Source organism: Anomaloglossus baeobatrachus, chromosome 2, assembly GCF_048569485.1.
Source record: "Anomaloglossus baeobatrachus isolate aAnoBae1 chromosome 2, aAnoBae1.hap1, whole genome shotgun sequence".
In the NCBI taxonomy this organism is placed as follows: domain Eukaryota; kingdom Metazoa; phylum Chordata; class Amphibia; order Anura; family Aromobatidae; genus Anomaloglossus; species Anomaloglossus baeobatrachus.
Genome location: NC_134354.1, coordinates 448705030 through 448722705, shown reverse-complemented (window position 1 = coordinate 448722705; position 17676 = coordinate 448705030). Strand labels below are relative to the sequence as shown.

The 17676-nt window shown below is 45.3% G+C and overlaps 2 protein-coding genes across 3 annotated transcripts in view; one reads left to right on the top strand and one right to left on the bottom strand.

Annotated features, from left to right (window-relative positions):
* Window positions 1-17676, bottom strand: part of TEX14 (testis expressed 14, intercellular bridge forming factor) — a 304889-nt gene that overhangs the window by 158498 nt on the left and 128715 nt on the right. The gene's annotated exons all lie outside the window — the stretch shown is intronic.
* Window positions 1-17676, top strand: part of RAD51C (RAD51 paralog C) — a 114764-nt gene that overhangs the window by 51631 nt on the left and 45457 nt on the right. For both annotated transcript variants that reach the window (XM_075336302.1, XM_075336301.1), the window contains exon 5: window positions 4909-5040. In XM_075336302.1, coding sequence (XP_075192417.1) covers window positions 4909-5040 — 132 coding nt within the window. The remainder of the gene's footprint in view (window positions 1-4908; window positions 5041-17676) is intronic.

The following is a 17676-nucleotide window of genomic DNA, read 5'->3' as shown; positions in this document are numbered from 1 at the left end:
ATGGCACATGGAAGTGCTTCCGTCTGCAATCCGATCTTACACAAAACACATTGAAAAGATGGTCTTGTCAGTAGGTCTGCAAAAAAAAAAGGAACTGACCAGGACAAACGGAACGGTCTTCTGAAGGAGCCCTAAACTGACACTCAAATTCTGATCATTCACATAATTGATCAGATTCTCTCAGAAGACTGAGTCATACCTTGTGTGAGCAAAAACCTGCTGACTGATTCCCTTTAAAGGGAATCTGTCAGCAGGATTTTGATGTGTAATCTGAGGACAACATGAGGTAGGGATTAAAACACAGAATTCAGCGGTGTGTCACTTTTTTAGGCTATGTGCTGTTGGTTACCGTATTTTTCGGACTATAAGACGCACCGGACCATAAGACGCACCCTGGTTTTAGAGGAGGAAAATAAGAAAATAAAATTTTAAGCAAAAAATGTGGGAATGACACACTTATGGTACGAGGATCTGCTGCTGACACTGTTATGGGGGTAATGTCCCCAAATTCTCTACTAAGGTACCCCATCCTGATAATGATCCTCCTGCCTTGTATATGATCCCCATCCTTGTATATATGTCCTTCATCCTGGTATATATTCCCAACCTGCTATATACCGCCATCACAGTATAGCCCCCATCCTGCTACATAGCGCCATTCTGGTATATGCCCTTATCCTGCTATATACTGCCATCCTGCTATATACTGCCATCTTGCTATATACCGCCATCCTGCTATATACCCCCATTCTGCTATATACCCCTATCCTGGTATATGCCCTCATCATGCTACAGTATATACCCCCATCCTGCTATATACTGCCATCCTGGAATATGCCCCCATTCTGCTATATACCCCCATCCTGCTTTATACCCCCATCCATCCTGCTATATACTCCCATCCATCCTGCTATATACCCCCATCCTGCTATATACCCACATCCATTCTGCTATATACCCCCATCCATCCTGCTATATACCCCCATCCTGCTATATTACCCGCTACATGTGGCACACCAAAAAAATAAACGTTCATACTCCGCTGGAGTGTGGAGCCGTCCCCGTTCCCCTGCAGCATCACGATCGCCTCCTGTCTGTCTGTCAGCTGACCTTTGTGGAGACTAGCGGTGTGCACAGGGATGACGTCATCGCTGTGCTCACCGCTTCTACACAGATCAGCTGGCTGGCAGACAGGAGGAGATCGCGATGCTGCAGGGGAACGGTGACAGGTGAGTATACCGATTCACTGCACCCCGCGCTGATGATGATGCGCGGGGAGCAGTGAATACAGCCGCACATGATCACTCCAGGTTGTAGTTGCCAAGGGTGATCATGCGGGCCGGATCTTTACTATGCGTGCACCCCCCGCCCATCATCCCGCCCACCTGCCAGCGCCGGCTTCAGCACTGAGGGATGGTGGGCGGGAGGATGGGCGTGCATATGAAATGAGCGGGCCCACGTGGTCACGGCAGGCTGCTACAGCCTGCTCATGCTACAGATGACCCGCTCAACCTCAGCACCCTCATTCCCCGCAGCCACATTCAGACTATAAGACGTACCCCCCACTTTCGCCAATATTTGGGGAAAAAAAGTGTGTCTTATAGTCCGAAAAATACGGTACTTATAATAAAAGTTTTTTCATTAGTTCATCACAGCTGTGACTAGCTGGCACACAAGCCTGTGCCCGACCATGCCCTCTCCTGTGAGAAGCAGCTTACCATCAGTAGACTATGTGCATAGAGAACCTGGCGTAGGCGAGGTTAGCTCTCTCAGCTTTGATTCATCCTGCATCTAAGAACTTTGTGTCACACGTGCTGCACCAGTAAACTAAAGCCTGCTTTACACGTTTCGATTTCTCGTGCGATCGCATTTGCGATCGCACCCGCCCCCATTGTTTGTGCGGCACGGGCAATTTGTTGACCCGTGTCGCACAATGTTGTAACCCCTGTCACACGTACTTACCTTCCAAACGACCTCGCTGTTGGCGGCGAACATCCACTTCCTGAAGGGGGAGGGACGTTCGGCGTCACAGCGACCTCACACAGCGGCCGGCCAATAGAAGCGGAGGGGTGGAGATGAGCAGGACATAAACATCCCGCCCACCTCCTTCCTTCAGCATTGCCGGCGGGACGCAGGTATGCTGTGTTCATCGTTCCCGGGGTGTCACACATAGCGATGTGTGCTGCCCCGGGTACGATGAACAACAGGACGTGCGATTTTTAGAAAATGAGCGACGTGTCAGCGATGAACGAGAAGGTGAGTATTTCTGCTCGTTCATAGCTGTCAAACGCTACGATATCACTAACGAGGCCGGATGTGTGTCACTTACGACGTGACCCCGCCGACATCTCATTAGATATATCGTAGCATGTAAAGCCCGCTTTAGTGATACATTGTTGGATTCAGAGTCTCTTCTCCTACATTATGCTGCTCTCAGATGAGGTATTAAAAACCTGCTGACAGATTGCCTTTTAAGCCCATATTTTTTGTGTTTACAGCTTCTATACAGAAGTGTGTCTCTATGGCAATAGTTTACAAGCAAACCCTGCATTTTTTGATTCTACATTCACAACTCCTTTCATCTGTCCTCTACTTTTTCAGCTATTTTCCTGTTTGTCAGTGTTTATCAGACACGTGTCAGTGTTTTTCGCTGAGCTCTAACCTAACTGATACATTACATTTTATGGGTCAATTCACGTGTTCCTTTTTGTTTTTGTTTTTTTTACTAATCATCCACCCAAAAAAGAAAAATAGATCTGTCTTCAAAAAATGTCCAAACTAGGACATAACTCCCAATACAAGTGAATGGCACGGCATACTGAGGGTATCCTAGTGCTGGAATTTTTGGGTACGTTTATAGGAACGTATTTTCGGAAAAAAAGTATATTACATTGACCACTGTTGTTCAATGGGGCAGTGCAGATGAGCATTTTTTTTTTTCCCCCCCACTGACCAATTCTATATGTGAAAATGTTGCAGCATGCCCCGTTTAAATCTATGGGTTAAAAAAAAAATAAAAATCAAATGCTATGTGGAGCCAGTGCAGCATTTGTTTTTTACAAGTATATTGCAATTCTTTAACATAGGAAACTGTAACTGGTCTTATAATTTATTAAAAACTACTGCTGTAAAAAAAATATAGTGGATTGTACATGGATGATAAGAAAAAAAAATGCAAACGTTTTCTGCATGAAACTGATTTTTGATACGTTTGCGTAAACTTAGCCATTCACTAACCAGTGGAGCTTGGAGAAGTTTGGGAAACTCCAACAAACTTCTTTTTTTTGCATACTAGAAAAATACATGACAAATTAGTGGTAAAAACTGACACATGGGCCAACAACAAATTGAGCACACTGATTAGCAAAGCTACATTTTTTTGCAGACATACAAAAAACCTGATGTGTGAATAAGGCCTTACTAACATACACATATATTTACTAAGTTGAGAAGAAGATGCGTACAGATCACTGGAAGACACAGACAGAAAAGGGCCCATGTGCAAGAACAGTACAGTGGGGAAAAAAGTATTTAGTCAGCCATCAATTGTGCAAGTTCTCCCACTTAAAAAGACGAGAGAGGCCTGTAATTGACATCATAGGCAGACCACAACTATGAGAGACAAAATGAGAAAACAAATCCGGAAAATAACCTTGTCTGATTTGGCAAGATTTGTTTTCCTTATTATTTTCCACCATAATAAGTATTTAGTCATAAAACATGCAAGATTTCTGGCTCTCACAGACCTGTAACTTCTCCTTTAAGAAGATCCTCTGTCCTCCACTCATTACCTGTAGTAATGGCACCTGTTTGAACTTGTTATCAGTAAGACAACTGTCCACAACCTCAAACAGTCACATTTCAAACTCCAAAGAGTTGTTGAAGGACACCAGAAACAAAATTGTAGCCCTGCACCAGGCTGGGAAGACTGAATCTGTAATAGGCAAGCAGCTTGGTGTGATGAAATCAACTGAGGGAGCAATAATAAGAAAATGGAAGACATACAAGACCACTGATAATCTCCCTCGATCTGGGGCTCCACGCAAAAGCTCACCCCGTGGGGTCAAAATGGTCACAGGAACAGTGAGCAAAATTCCCAGAACCACACGGGGGGACCTAGTGAATGACCTGCATAGAGCTGGGACCACTGTAACAAAGGCTTCCATCAGTAACACACTATGCCGCCAGGGACTCAGATCCTGCAGTGCCAGACATGTCCCCCTGCTTAAGCCATTACATGTCCGACGAAGCGGTAGCGAAACGCGTCGAGGTGCAGGGTGGTGTGTATGAGTGCGGGGTCTGCAGTGGCTCCTGGGTAGGTTATCTAACCTGTACCGGTCCTGGATGCCTGGTTTTCTTTTTATGCATGATGAACCCTGGCTACCTGAGGGTTTGCCAGTGAGTATTGCTGCATGTCAGTGCGGTATTTTGAGTGATAGAGTGGTCATACTGACTGTGTGGTTAGGTGCATATATGCATACCATTTTTAATGGGCTATTTTATATTGATGCACTTTATTAACAATTGATTTTTCTGTGACTTACGTACCCATATTCTGATGTGTTTAATCATGAAGATCTATAACAATTATCATGTATGCACTCCTGTTTTTCTCAGACTCTAAAGTTTGTACACACCCCCTGCAAGATTGTGGTTTTTATCTATGCACGGTTCTGTACCTTACCCTGTCCTTGTTGCATTCTCGCAATATTTTGTGAAAATTTGTATGAAATAATAAATAATTTTCTAAATAACTGACATAGTTTAATATTTATTACTGAAATTTGGAATTATGGAGGTCTTTTGTAGGATTATGGCCTTCTGACGCTCCTCTGATAGATAATGTTGTTCTAATGTCCATAATGCAATGCAGTTTACATAACTATTTATATTTTTTCTTTTATACAGATCAAACTGGTTATCATTGATAGCATTGCTTTTCCTTTTCGACATTCCTTTGATGACCTCTCCTTACGGACGCGCCTTCTAAATATGTTGGCCCAGCAGTTAATAAACATTGCTAATCAACACAAACTAGCCGTAAGTGCATCCATAACAGCATTTATGCTATAAAGTAAAAAATATATGGTTCTTTTTTAAGCGCACATCTAGTTTTAAGAAAAAAAAAACATATGAAATATTTAGTCTTCATCTTTGTGGGTCAATGATCTTCAGTCACTATTATTTGTGGATCTCCTAGTTAATGTTGATGGAGCAGGCACACAATGTGCAGTTTATCATCATTAGTTTGAAGATCTCCAAGCTAAAGGTAGGAAAGGCATGGCACTTGCCCAAAGCACAGTGGTCCCATCAGTCATCAGTATATGGGTTAAGGAAACACAGGACTTGCAAGCTTAAATTGAGAAAAATTAGTGGGACACTGTTCTGTTATCTGAAGAGGAAATAATAATAATAAACCACATGCTTAGTAATCAAATAAAAAAAATGTTGCCGCTGCCGGCCTCCTGTTACTGCTGTACTGTGGCCACTCCATCTGGCTTTACCCTTAGATTGTCATAAGGTAGCTGCGTCCTGTTACTGCAGCCTCACGTTCTGGCCTAACTATTAGGCTGTCATCAGATAGCTGTCTCATTATACTGTAGCCACTCGTTCTGGCCTTTATTAAGGTTGTCATCAGATAGCTGCGTCATTACACTGTGGCCACTTGTTCTGGTCTTTACATATTAAGGTTGTCATCAGATAGCTGTGTAATGTTACTGCGGCCACTCGTTCTGGCCTTACCCTTAGATTGTCATCAGATAGCTGTGTCATGTTACTGTGGCAAATCGTTCTGGCTTTACCATTAGGTTATCATCAGACAGCTGTGTCATCTTACTGCGGCCACTCGTTCTGGTCTTACCTTTAGGTTGTCATCAGATAGCTGCGTCAAGTTACTGCGGCCACTCATTCTGGCCTTTTGTTAGGTTGTCATCAGATAGCTGTGTAATGTTATTGCGGCCACATGTTCTGGCCTTACACTTAGATTGTCATCAGATAGCAGCGTCATGTTATTGTGGCCACTCGTTCTGGCCTAAAGGTGGTGTCACACATAGCAACGCAGCAGCGATCACGACCAGCGATCTGACCTTATCAGGATCGCTGCTGCGTCGTTACATGGTCGCTGGTAAGCTGTCAAACAGGCAGATCTCACCAGTGACCAGCCCCCAGCCAGCAGCGACGCGTGGAAGCGTAACTAAGGTAAATATCGGGTAACCAAGGAAAGCACTTCTCTTGGTTACCCGATATTTACCTTAGTTACTAGCGTCCGCCGCTCTCACGCGTCCAGTGCCGGCTCCCTGTTCCCTGCACTCCTAGCCAGAGTACACATCGGGTTAATTACCCGATGTGTACTCCAGCTACGTGAACAGGGAGCCGGCACTGGCAGCATGAGAGCACACCGCTTAGCGCTGGCTCCTTGCACTCCGAGCCAGAGTACACAAGGGGTTAATTACCCGATGTGTACTCCAGCTACGTGTGCAGGGAGCAGGGAGCCGGCACTGGCAGCGTGAGAGCGGCGGACGCTAGTAACTAAGGTAAATATCAGGTAACCAAGGAAAGGGCTTCTTGGTTACCCGATGTTTACCGTGGTTACAGCTTACCGCAGGCTGCCAGACGCCGGCTCCCTGCTCGCTTCAGTTCGTCGCTCTCTCGCTGTCACACACAGCGATGTGTGCTTCACAGCGGGAGAGCAACGTCCAAAAAATGAAGCAGGACATTCAGCAACGACCGGCGACCTCACAGCAGAGGCTAGGTCGTTGCTGGATGTCACACACAGTGACAGCGATGGGACGTCGCTGCTACGTGACAGAAAATGGTGACTTAGCTTTGTCGTCGTCGCTATTTGTGACACCACCTTAACCCTTAAGTTGTCATCAGATAGCTGAGTTATGTTCCCACAGCTAATTGTTGTGGCCTTAGCCTTAGGTTATCATCAGATAGCTGTGTCATGATCCTGCGGCCACTCATTCTAGCCTTACCCATAGATTGCCATCAGATAGCTGCTTCATGTTATAGCGGACACTTGTTCTGGCCTTACGCATAGATTGTCATCAGATAGCTGTGTCATGTTATTGCGGTCACTCATTCTGCCTTACCCTTAGGTTGTCATCAGATAGCTGCGCCATATTACTGCGGCCACTTGTTCTGGCATTACTCCTAGGTTGTCATCAGATAGCTGAATCGAATTACTGGGGCCACACTTTCTGGCCTGACCCTTAGGTTGTCATCAGATAGCTACGTCGTGTTACTGCGGCTACTTGTTTTGAACTTACCCTTAGGTTGTTATCAAGATAGCTGCGTCATGTTACTGCGGCCACTTATTCTGGTTTTACTTTTAGGGTTTCATTAGTGATGGGCAAGTCAAAAGTGTAAAATTCGAACATGGACTTCTCAGGAAAGTCCGTGTTACTGTTCGGGTTCAGCCACCCGGATATGAAAAAAAAAGGCAAAATGGAGATTAAAGCAGGACAATTATACTTAGTAAGTCTCCCACATGGCTTTAACACTGCTTCCGGGTCTGTTCACTAGATGTCATGAATATTCACTGCTTCACCTGCCCACCTTCTGTGACTGTGTCTGTGATTGGTTGCCCTCAAGTAGCAGTCTGGGTTCCTAGAGTGGTGTGTAAAAAATAAATAAAAATATCAAAATACAGGTGACTCTACGCCATTTTTTCCAATTATTTATTTATTTTTGCACTCCACTTTCAGGACCCAGACAGCTACTGTGAGGTCAACCAATCAAAGACGCCGACACGCTGCCAGTCTGACTACAACCAATCACAGATGTTGTCACAGAGGGTGGGCGGGGGAAACAGTGAATATGCATGAGATTTACTGAGCGGACCTGGAAGAGGGAAGTATAATTGTCCTGTTTTAATCCACAATTTGCTTCCTTTTGCATCCCCCTAGCCCTTATTAACACTGTTTTATAACATTTAAGTTCTGATCCTGTAGAATTATATTGAGTTTGGCATTTGGGGTCAAGTTCGGGTTGAAGTCCGCTCCTGAGTTCGCCCATGTCTTGTCATCAGATGTGGCATGTTACTGCGGCCACTCGTTTTGGCCTTACCCTTAGGTTGTCATCAGATAGCTGTGTTATGTTACTGTGGCCATTCGTTCTGGCCTTATGCATAGATTGTCATTAGATAGCTGTGTCATGTTACTGCGGCCACTTGTTCTGGCCTTACCCTTAGGTTGTCATCAGATAGCTTCATCATGTTACTGCGGCCAGTGGCCACTCATAGCCCTACGCATAGATTGTCATCAGGTAGCTGCAACGTCGGCTCTTAAGGTACCGTCACACTAAGTGACGCTCCAGCTGTCTCACCAGTGACCAGCCCCCAGCCAGCAGCGATGCGTGGAAGCGATGGTGCGCTTGGTAACTAAGGTAAATATCGGGTAACCAACCCGATATTTACTTTGGTTACCAGCGCACACCGCTTAGCGCTGGCTCCCTGCACTCCTAGCCAGAGTACACATCGGGTTAATTACCTGATGTGTAGTCTGGCTACGTGTGCAGGGAGCAGGGAGCCAGCACTGGCAGTGTGAGAGCGGCGGACGCTGGTAATGAAGGTAAATATCGGGTAACCAAGGAAAGGGCTTCTTGGTTACCCGATATTTACATTGGTTAGCAGCGTCCGCAGAAGCCGGCTCCCTGCTCCCTGCACATTCAGTTGTTGCTCTCTCGCTGTCACACACAGCGATGTGTGCTCCACAGCGGGAGAGCAACAACTAAAAAATGGTCCAGGACATTCAGCAACAAACAGCGACCTCACAGCAGGGGCCAGGTCGTTGCTGGATGTCACACACAGCGACATCGCTAGCAAGATTGCTGTTACGTCACAAAAGTCGTGCCTCAGCAGCAATGTTGCTAGCGATGTTGCTTAGTGTGACGGTACCTTTACCCTTACAGACTGATTTTATCTGTCTTCTAATTTTGCAAATTTCAATAGGGAGGGACTAAGATCAAGTGTAATTATGGGGAATCTTAGCACCTGCTCCCTCACAACACTATATATGTTTTGTGTATGTATAATATATATATATATATGTATATACACCGTATTTTTCGGACTATAAGGCGCACATAAAAGCCTATGATTTTCTCAGAAATCAAAAGTGCGCCTTATAGTCCAGTGCGCCTTGTATATGAATACGAGCGAGCATTATGCCTCCTGTTAAGAGACATGCTTACTCACCTAAACCGGTCGCTCCGGTGCTGGTTGATCAGATGGGCCGCGCTGTTCTCTGGGACCGGCGTCTCCTCCTTCGGCCATCTTGCTCCTTTTCCATCTTCTGAAGCCTGTGTGCATGACGCGTCCACGTCATACACACTCGCCGGCACGGAGGTCCTGCGCAGGCGCACTACAATACCGTACTTTGATCTGCCCTGAGCACGGCAGATCAAAGTGCGCCTGCGCAGGACCTCCGTGCCGGCGAGTGTGTATAAGGTGGACGTGTCATGCACACAGGCTTCAAAAGACAGAGGAGGAGCAAGATGGCCGAAAGAGGAGGCGCCAGTCCCGGAGAACAGCGCCGCCCATCTGGCCAACCAACACCGGAGCGACCGATTTAGGTGAGTAAAGTGTTTTTTATGTTCTACAGTGTGGCCTGTGCTCTTATATACAACATGTTAGAATGCTGTACATAAGAGCAGCGTCGGAGTGGCTACCGGAGGAAACTCCAGTAATGCCAGTCCTGGATTCAGGTACCTGCAGTGCACTCCGGAGCTCTCACCTGAGCTCCGGCGTGCAGCCTAGACTGTACCGTGAGTGCCGAGTGATTTAATCCCCGGCAATTGCGGTTCAGTTCATGACAGCTGCAGATATCCCGGGCTGATCTCCGGTCTCACCTGAACTCCAGATTGCATCCCGGCCTTTTCGCAGCTGTCATGAACTAAATACGCTGCGGCTTATAATCCGGTGCGCCTTATATATGAATCTAGGCGTCTTAGCAGGCTCTCATTGCTAATGCGCCTTATAATCCGGTGCGCCTTATAGTCCGAAAAATACGGTATATATAATTAGACTAAATTTGAAGTGACAGTGGCCCTTTAAAAATTGCTTCGTCATGTAATAAACATTTTTTTTTGCATGTAGCTTTATCAGTTGAAACGCGTCTGTGCCACCCCTGCAGCAGTCGAACCGCTCGGATCCGGGGTTTGCTTTGGCTTGAGGGTCTCCGGACCCAGGGGCTCGCAGCCACTTCAAATGAAAAGGGGGTATTTGCAGGGGATAAGTACCCGGGGGGAGATGGAGTAGGGCAGCCAGATGACGTTCCCTCCACGAGAGGGGAGGCCCCGGGACTCTGGATGGTGGAGGTGTAGGGGAGCGTGGTGCAGGTTGGAAGCAGTGGAGGACAGCGTACTCACTCAGGCGGTGTTGGTAGCGATGTGACCGCAAAGCAGACTCTGACACAAAGGTAAACCAAGTCTCTGGGTGCCGCTGCCGCTTCAGGAGAGCTCGTCCGGGAGTCCGCTCCCTTTGGTATTGCTGATGATCTGTACCTTGCCTCCATGCACTGAATTTTAGTGTTCGTGACACCTATGCTTGAAGCTGTTGGGGTCCCGCTCCCCACTGTTAAGTAGTGAAGCTGTGCTCTCGATGACTGACACTTGGGATTTCAGTGGGCCGCATAAGCTGGAAAGCCCTATCACCCTCGTTGTGTTGATGCCTTCGATCTCTGAGCTCTTGGGGAAAGTTCATAAAGATACTATCCTCCACAGGTTAATTAACAGGTTGCGTGAAGCTACTCCTTGATCTAGGGTCCAGTACCCCGCCGTGCTCGATACTGGTTCGGTTACTATGTACTTCGGTGCCGACCGTTCCTCTAAACTAAGCCTGGCACCTTTCTCCAATACCCTGCGACCGGGTCTTCAATTCCTTCGGTCCCAGACCACCGTCTGCAATCTAGCCAACTTCTCCTGGGGAGCTCCAACTCCCCCTAGCTCCTCACTCTCTGAGGGTTATCACTCAACTCCAGGGAGCTGGTACTCCCTGCTCCTCACTCTTTGGGAGCTACTACTAAACTAACTCTACCCCTCCCACCAGTCTGTCTGACCCCTAGGCAGGTGGCCCTGTTCCAGCTAGACCACACACTGGTGTGCCTGACAGGGTGTGGTGGGAGGTGTGACTAGGATTTGCATGGTGATGGAGCAATGCCAAAAGTTAGGATCCCAGAATCATGGGGGGTTGAGTCCTGCACCAAAAGAAAAAGTGCAGTACCCTGTGACACCCTGACTTGTTCAGGGGCGTCACACGTCAATATAGGATGTTTTCCTATCTCTCTCCCTATATTGCATTGGAAAGGTATCCCCACACAATATTGCTTGTATACCACTGATACCAGGGACTATGCTGTGAAAATGACATTGGGTAGCAGGAGTTTATTGTGCCGCATAGTAAGGAAATGTGCACAGTTCTTAATTTGTGCTAATTTGATGCAGTGAATCTGAACCCTGATTATAAGTGCAGGCTAAATTTTGCATGTCTCTGGCTTATTTTAGTCCACTAAGATCTACTTTCCTTTTACAGTACCATCGTATTCCGCAGCACTTCGAAGACATTATCATCACTTTCTCTTTTGGGGCTCAGAATTAAAATTCCCTATATATGTCTTAGAAGTGTGGATGGAAACCGGAAAACACACACAAACACGGGGAGAACATACAAACTCCTTGCAGATGTTAGTTATCCTTGGTGGGACCCCAGCGCTGCAAGGATACAGTGCTTTCCACTGAGCTACCGACTGGTGGACACAGACAAAAGAAGGCCTCTGTGCAAGAACAATATATAAGCCCTTTTCAGTCCAATAACTCATCAAAATGTACCATTACACCTGCTTTGGAGGTAGAAATGGCCACCTTAACCTCTTGGGCTCCTGTGCGGTTGCACCACTGATTTGTCCACCCCTGAAGTTATGGTGTTATACTCAAAAACTAAATTGTGGTGCAAGGGAACACGATTTGGGTAATATCTCTTTCTCTATCACTAAGGGGCACTTTGCACACTACGACATCGCAGCTGCGATGTCGGTGGAGGTCAAATCCAAAGTGACGCACATCCGGCGTCGCAGTCGATATCGTAGTGTGTAAATCCTTTATGAAACGATTAAGGAGCGCAAAAACGTCCAAATCGTATCATCGCTATAGCGCCGGTCATTTCCCTAATTTCGGAAGGACCGATGTTACCATGTTGTTCCTCGTTCCTGCGGCAGCACACATCGCTGTGTGTGAATCCGCAGGAGCGAGGAACATCACCTTACCTGCGTCCTGCAGCTCACGCCGGCTATGCGGAAGGACGGAGGTGGGCGGGATGTTTACGTCCCATTCAGCTCCGCCCCTCCGCTTCTATTGGCCGCCTGCCATGTGACATCGCTATGACGCCGCACGACCCGCCCCCTTAATTAGGAGGTGGTTCGCCAGCCAGAGCGACGTCGCAGGGCAGGTGAGTGCATGTGAAGCTGCCGTAGCGATAATGTTCGCTACGGCAGCTATCACCATAATATCGTAGCGGGGGCGGGGACTATTGCGCTCGGCATCGCAAGCATCGGCTTGCGATGTCGTAGTGTGCAAAGTGCCCCTTATTTGTTGAACATCTGGAAAAAGGTCTATAAAGGCAATATTTTGGTACATTACTCAATAAATCCACCCCAATGTGTTTGTAGAGACTGTATGGCACAGCATTTCTATACAAACAGTCTTACTGAAATATGACTTCCCCGAATATATTACATGGAGGAACCACGTTTATTGCTGGGTTATATAAGCTGAGTTTCGGGAACTACAGGTACAGCTGGTAGAGATTCTACTGGTACTTTAATCACAGGATGAAATATCACAGTGTCTTTATTTTTCAAGCTGAACGCTTCTACATTTTTTTGTTGGAACCATTTAAAATTAGAAAGCGGATTTGACCTAATAAAATAGTGTGGGGTTTGTACCATGAAATTAGGAATCCCTTCTTTGAAGCACATTGCACATAATAAAGCTCTCCCGTGTGTCCCCGCTGCAGCATTGTAAAAGTATAAATAAAATGTACTTTCTGCCCTCGTCAAAGCCTCCTAAGCTCTTCTACTCTGAATTGCTGTTCTAACAGCCACCTAAATATAGCCAAGCTATACCAGCAGGCAGCGTAATGGCTTCAGAGCTGGAGGAGTTAACAGCATGATATGCCTGATTAGCTAGCTAATGTGGAAGATATAAAAAGGGCCATGCTTATGCATAGCTTCTGTCATTGCGCCAGTTCAAATACATTTTAGCTGGAAACAACATGCAAGTCGCCTTGCCTGATTGGGCTTCTTGGATTCAGCAGATGCCTGCTTTATTCCATTACTCTTCGACGCTCAAATTCTATTTTATTTGTATAATGTATTTATTGTTCCAGAGATAATAACCTGGCAGGTTTTCAAATGAAATGTGCTGCGGTCTTAGCTGTTTTAGCTGCATCTCAAAGAAATAATGCTAAATTGTATTCTCATAATGCCTTCTGCTGAAAGAAACCACACACCCCTTGCCTCATCAACATTTTACATGATATTTGCACATAAGAAAAGATTTGTGTGATTGACATGATCCTTGGAGACTCTTGCTCACACAGTGTTAGCATTAAAACGTCACTGTAAGAAAGCACGGCTAATGGCTTACTATTGAGGTCTGCATACCCTCTATTTTGTGCTTATGGTACTTATAGATAAATGTCTGCGCAGAATTGTGGAGATTAATTGTCATACACACCATTCTTATCGCCCACTTTACAAAGTCTACAGAAGAAATGGATATTTAAAGGGAAGTTACAGAAGTAGAAGGCTGATTGGGCGCTGTTCAATAGATAAATTCTCAGAGTGGCAGCAGTTGTATAGCAGGCTTTACACGCTGCGATATCGCTAATGATTTATTGTCGGGGTCACGTCGTTAGTGACGCACATCCGGCGTCCTTAGCGACATCGCAGCGTGTGACACGTACGAGCGATATTAAACGATCACAAAAGAGGGCAAAAATTGTTGGTTTTGGAGAGGTCGTCCTAAAACCAAATATCGTTGCCTGTTTATTAGCGATGTTGTTCCTCGTTCCTGCAGCAGCACACATCGCTGTGTGTGACACCGCAGGAGCGACGAACATCTCCTTACCTCCATCCACCGGCAATGAGGAAGGAAGGAGGTAGGCGGCATGTTACGGCCGCTCATCTCCGCCCCTCCTCTGCTATTGGACGGCTGCCGTGTGACGTCGCTGTGACACCACACGACCCGCCCCCTTAGAAAGGAGGCGGATCGGCGGTCATAGCGACGTCGCTGTCAAGGTATGTGCGTGTGACACTGCCGTAGCGATAATTTTCACTACAGCAGCGATCACACAATATCGCACGTACAGCAGGGGCGGGTGCTATCGCGCTCGACATCGCTAGCCGATGCTAGCGATGTCGCAGCGTGTAAAGCCCGCTTATGATGACGTTATAAAAGATCCTGAAAATATAAGCAAATAGCTGCATGTTCAGTATAAAACGATTAATATTTTATTAACGTATATTACCAACCAAATGAAAAAAAAACAAATTAAAACTATACAAAGTCATAGTGTCCTGGTGCCAGCTCCAAATTGGACTAAAATGGACACAAATACATGAAGACAAATTCCATAAATAACCTATTTAATGGTTATCACCCTTGTTGTACTATACCTGTTTAATAAAGCAATATAAATGTAGTATATAGAAACCTCAATGAATAACTGCAGAATTTTTAAAAAAAGTTATTACCACATCAGCATTTGGAGAAGACAAAGTATAGGGTCTATATCCTTAATATAGGCATATCTATGTGAGGCATACTAGCTCACGTGTATTGCAATGTAAAGTTGGCTTCTTCAGGGGTAAAATAATGAAGTCAAGTGACCTTTTATACGTCTCATGAAAAGTTAGGTAAATGTGGCTTTGGAGAGAAATTTCAGAATGATTCTAAAATGCTCTCTAACCTTTGCAGGTGAACTTAATCTGACCTTCTCTAAAAGTTTGAATGCACATGTCCAAAGACCTAAACCCCATGCCCCCCCCGCCCGCCGAAAATGCTCTGTTTATGTGTTTATGTCTGGCTATATGTGGGTGGAGACCTGAACAAGACAATCATTGACTTTCTATAATGCTCTTAGCATCTGACGAGCTTGAATCAAGTAGCAAGCATTCGAGCATTTTAGTGGTCGCCCATTACTACTTGTTACACATATCTTAATTTATGGTCATTTATGGTTTGCTTTCTTTGCCTGTGTGGATTGGAAGGGTTGTTACCGACATCTGGTAAGAAATTAATGTCAATAGCACCTTTAGAAATATACTATTGAAACCGGAAGCTTACATACACTATCTAAAAAGAAACATATACCTGTTTTTTCACTATATGACATGAAGTCAGAATAAACCTTTCTCATTTTAGATCAATTAAGATTACCAAAATTATTTATATTTGCCAAATGCCAGAATGAGAGAGAGAATGTTTTAAGGCATTTTGATTATTTTCTGTAAAGTCAACAGTTTACATACACTAAAGGCCGCTTTACACGCAACAACATCGATAACGAGATGTCGTTGGGGTCACGGAATTCGTGACGCACATCCGGCCTCGTTGGCGACGTCGTTGCGTGTGAAATGTACAAACGACCGCTAACGATCAAAAAGACCTTATCGTTGATCGTTGTCCGGTCGTTCTAATCTTGATTATCGTTGCTGCTTTTTCACGCAGGTTGTTTGTCGTTCCTGCGGCAGCACACATCGCTATGTGTGACACCGCAGGAACAAGGAACTACATCGTACCTGCGGCCACCAGCAACAAGGAAGGAGGTGGGCGGGATGTTACGGCCGCTCAACTCCGCCCCTCCGCTTCTATTGGACGCCTGCCATGTGACGTCTCTGTGACGCTGCACAAATAAACCCCTTAGAAAAGAAGCGGTTCGCCGGCCACAGCGACGTTGCAGGGAAGGTAAGTCCGTGTGACGGGGCCTAGCGATATTGTGCGCCACGGACAGCGATTTGCCCGTGACACACAAACGACGGGGGTGGGTGCGATCGGCAGCGACATCGCTAGCGATGTCGCTGTGTGTAAAGTGCCCTTAAGAGTACTATGCCTTTAAATAATATGGGACAGCCCATATGATGATGTCATGTCTTTGGAAGCTTCAAATAGGTTTATTGGCAACATCTGAGTTAATTAGAGACACACCTGTGGATGTATTTTAATGCACAGCTAAAACACACTCTTTCTTTGTGTAGCATCATGGGAAAGTAAAAATAAAATCGGCCAAGATCTCAGGAACAGAATTGTAGACTGTCTGGTTCATCCTTGCTTGCAATTTCCAGATACCTGAAGGTACCTCGTTCTTCTGTTCATCTGTACAAACAATGAAGACGAGTTCTGTGTACTAGAGATGAACATACTGTGGACAGACATATTCATATCAACCCAAGAACAAAAGCAAAAGACCTTGTGAAGATGCTGGCATAAGCTGGTAAGATTGTGTCATAATCCACAGTGAAATGAATACTGTATCAACAGGAGCTGCCAGGAAGAAACCATTACTCCAAAAGAAACATAAGAAAGCCAGATACATGTTTGCAAATGCACACAGGAACAAAGACCTTAATTTTTGGAGACATGTCTTGTGGTTTGACGAAACTAAAATTGAACTGTTTGGCCATAATGACTATCATTACGTTTGTAAGAAAAAGGGAGAATCTTTGAAGCCTAAACACCATCCCAACTGTGAAACACGGGGTGGCAGCATCATGTTATGGAGTTGTTTTGCTGCACAGGGGACTGGTGCACTTCACAACATAAATAGCATCATGAACAAGGAAAATTCTGTGGCAATAATGAAGCAACATCTCAAGACATTAGCCAGGAACTTAAAGCTTGTGTGGAAATGGTCCTTCCAAATAGACAATGACATACATAGCACACTGCCAAACTGGTTGCACAGTGCTTAAAAATAATAAAGTCAATGTTTTGGAGTGTCCATCATAAAACTATGAATCAGTCCTGTTGAGAATTTATGGACAAAGCTGAAAAGGCCGCTGCGAGCAAGGCGACCTGCAAACATGGCTCAGATACACTAGTTCTGTCAGGAGGAATGGGCCCAAATTCCTACCAACTATTGTGAGAAGCTTGAGGAAGGATATCCAAAACGTTTGACCCAAGTCATACAGTTTAAGGGCAATGCTACCAAATACTAATGAAATGTATGTAAACTTTTGACTTTGCTGAAAGTAATAAAAATGCCTTAAAACATTCTCTCTCTCTCTCATTATTCTGGCATTTGGCAAATATAAATAGTTTTGGTTCCTAATTGACCTAAAATGGGGAAGGTTTATTCTGATTTTATGTCAGATAGTGAGAAAAACTTGCAGATGTGTCATTTTAGATAATGTATGCAAACTTCTGGTTTCAACTGTATGTACTTAGAAAATTAGTGATGTGTTCAGTACTTTTTTCACCAGATGTATCTACCAAGACCTATTGCTGGAGTGGTGGAGGAGGAATGTTGTCCCTTTCTTTCTTATGTAGGGTTCTAGCTGCTTAACTGTCCTGGGCCTTCTTAGCCGAATGTTGAGAAATACAGGCCGATACTTTTCTTCATGTAATATTTTCATGGAGACTTCTGATTGGCTCCCTATTTATTTGGCTGCAGGACAA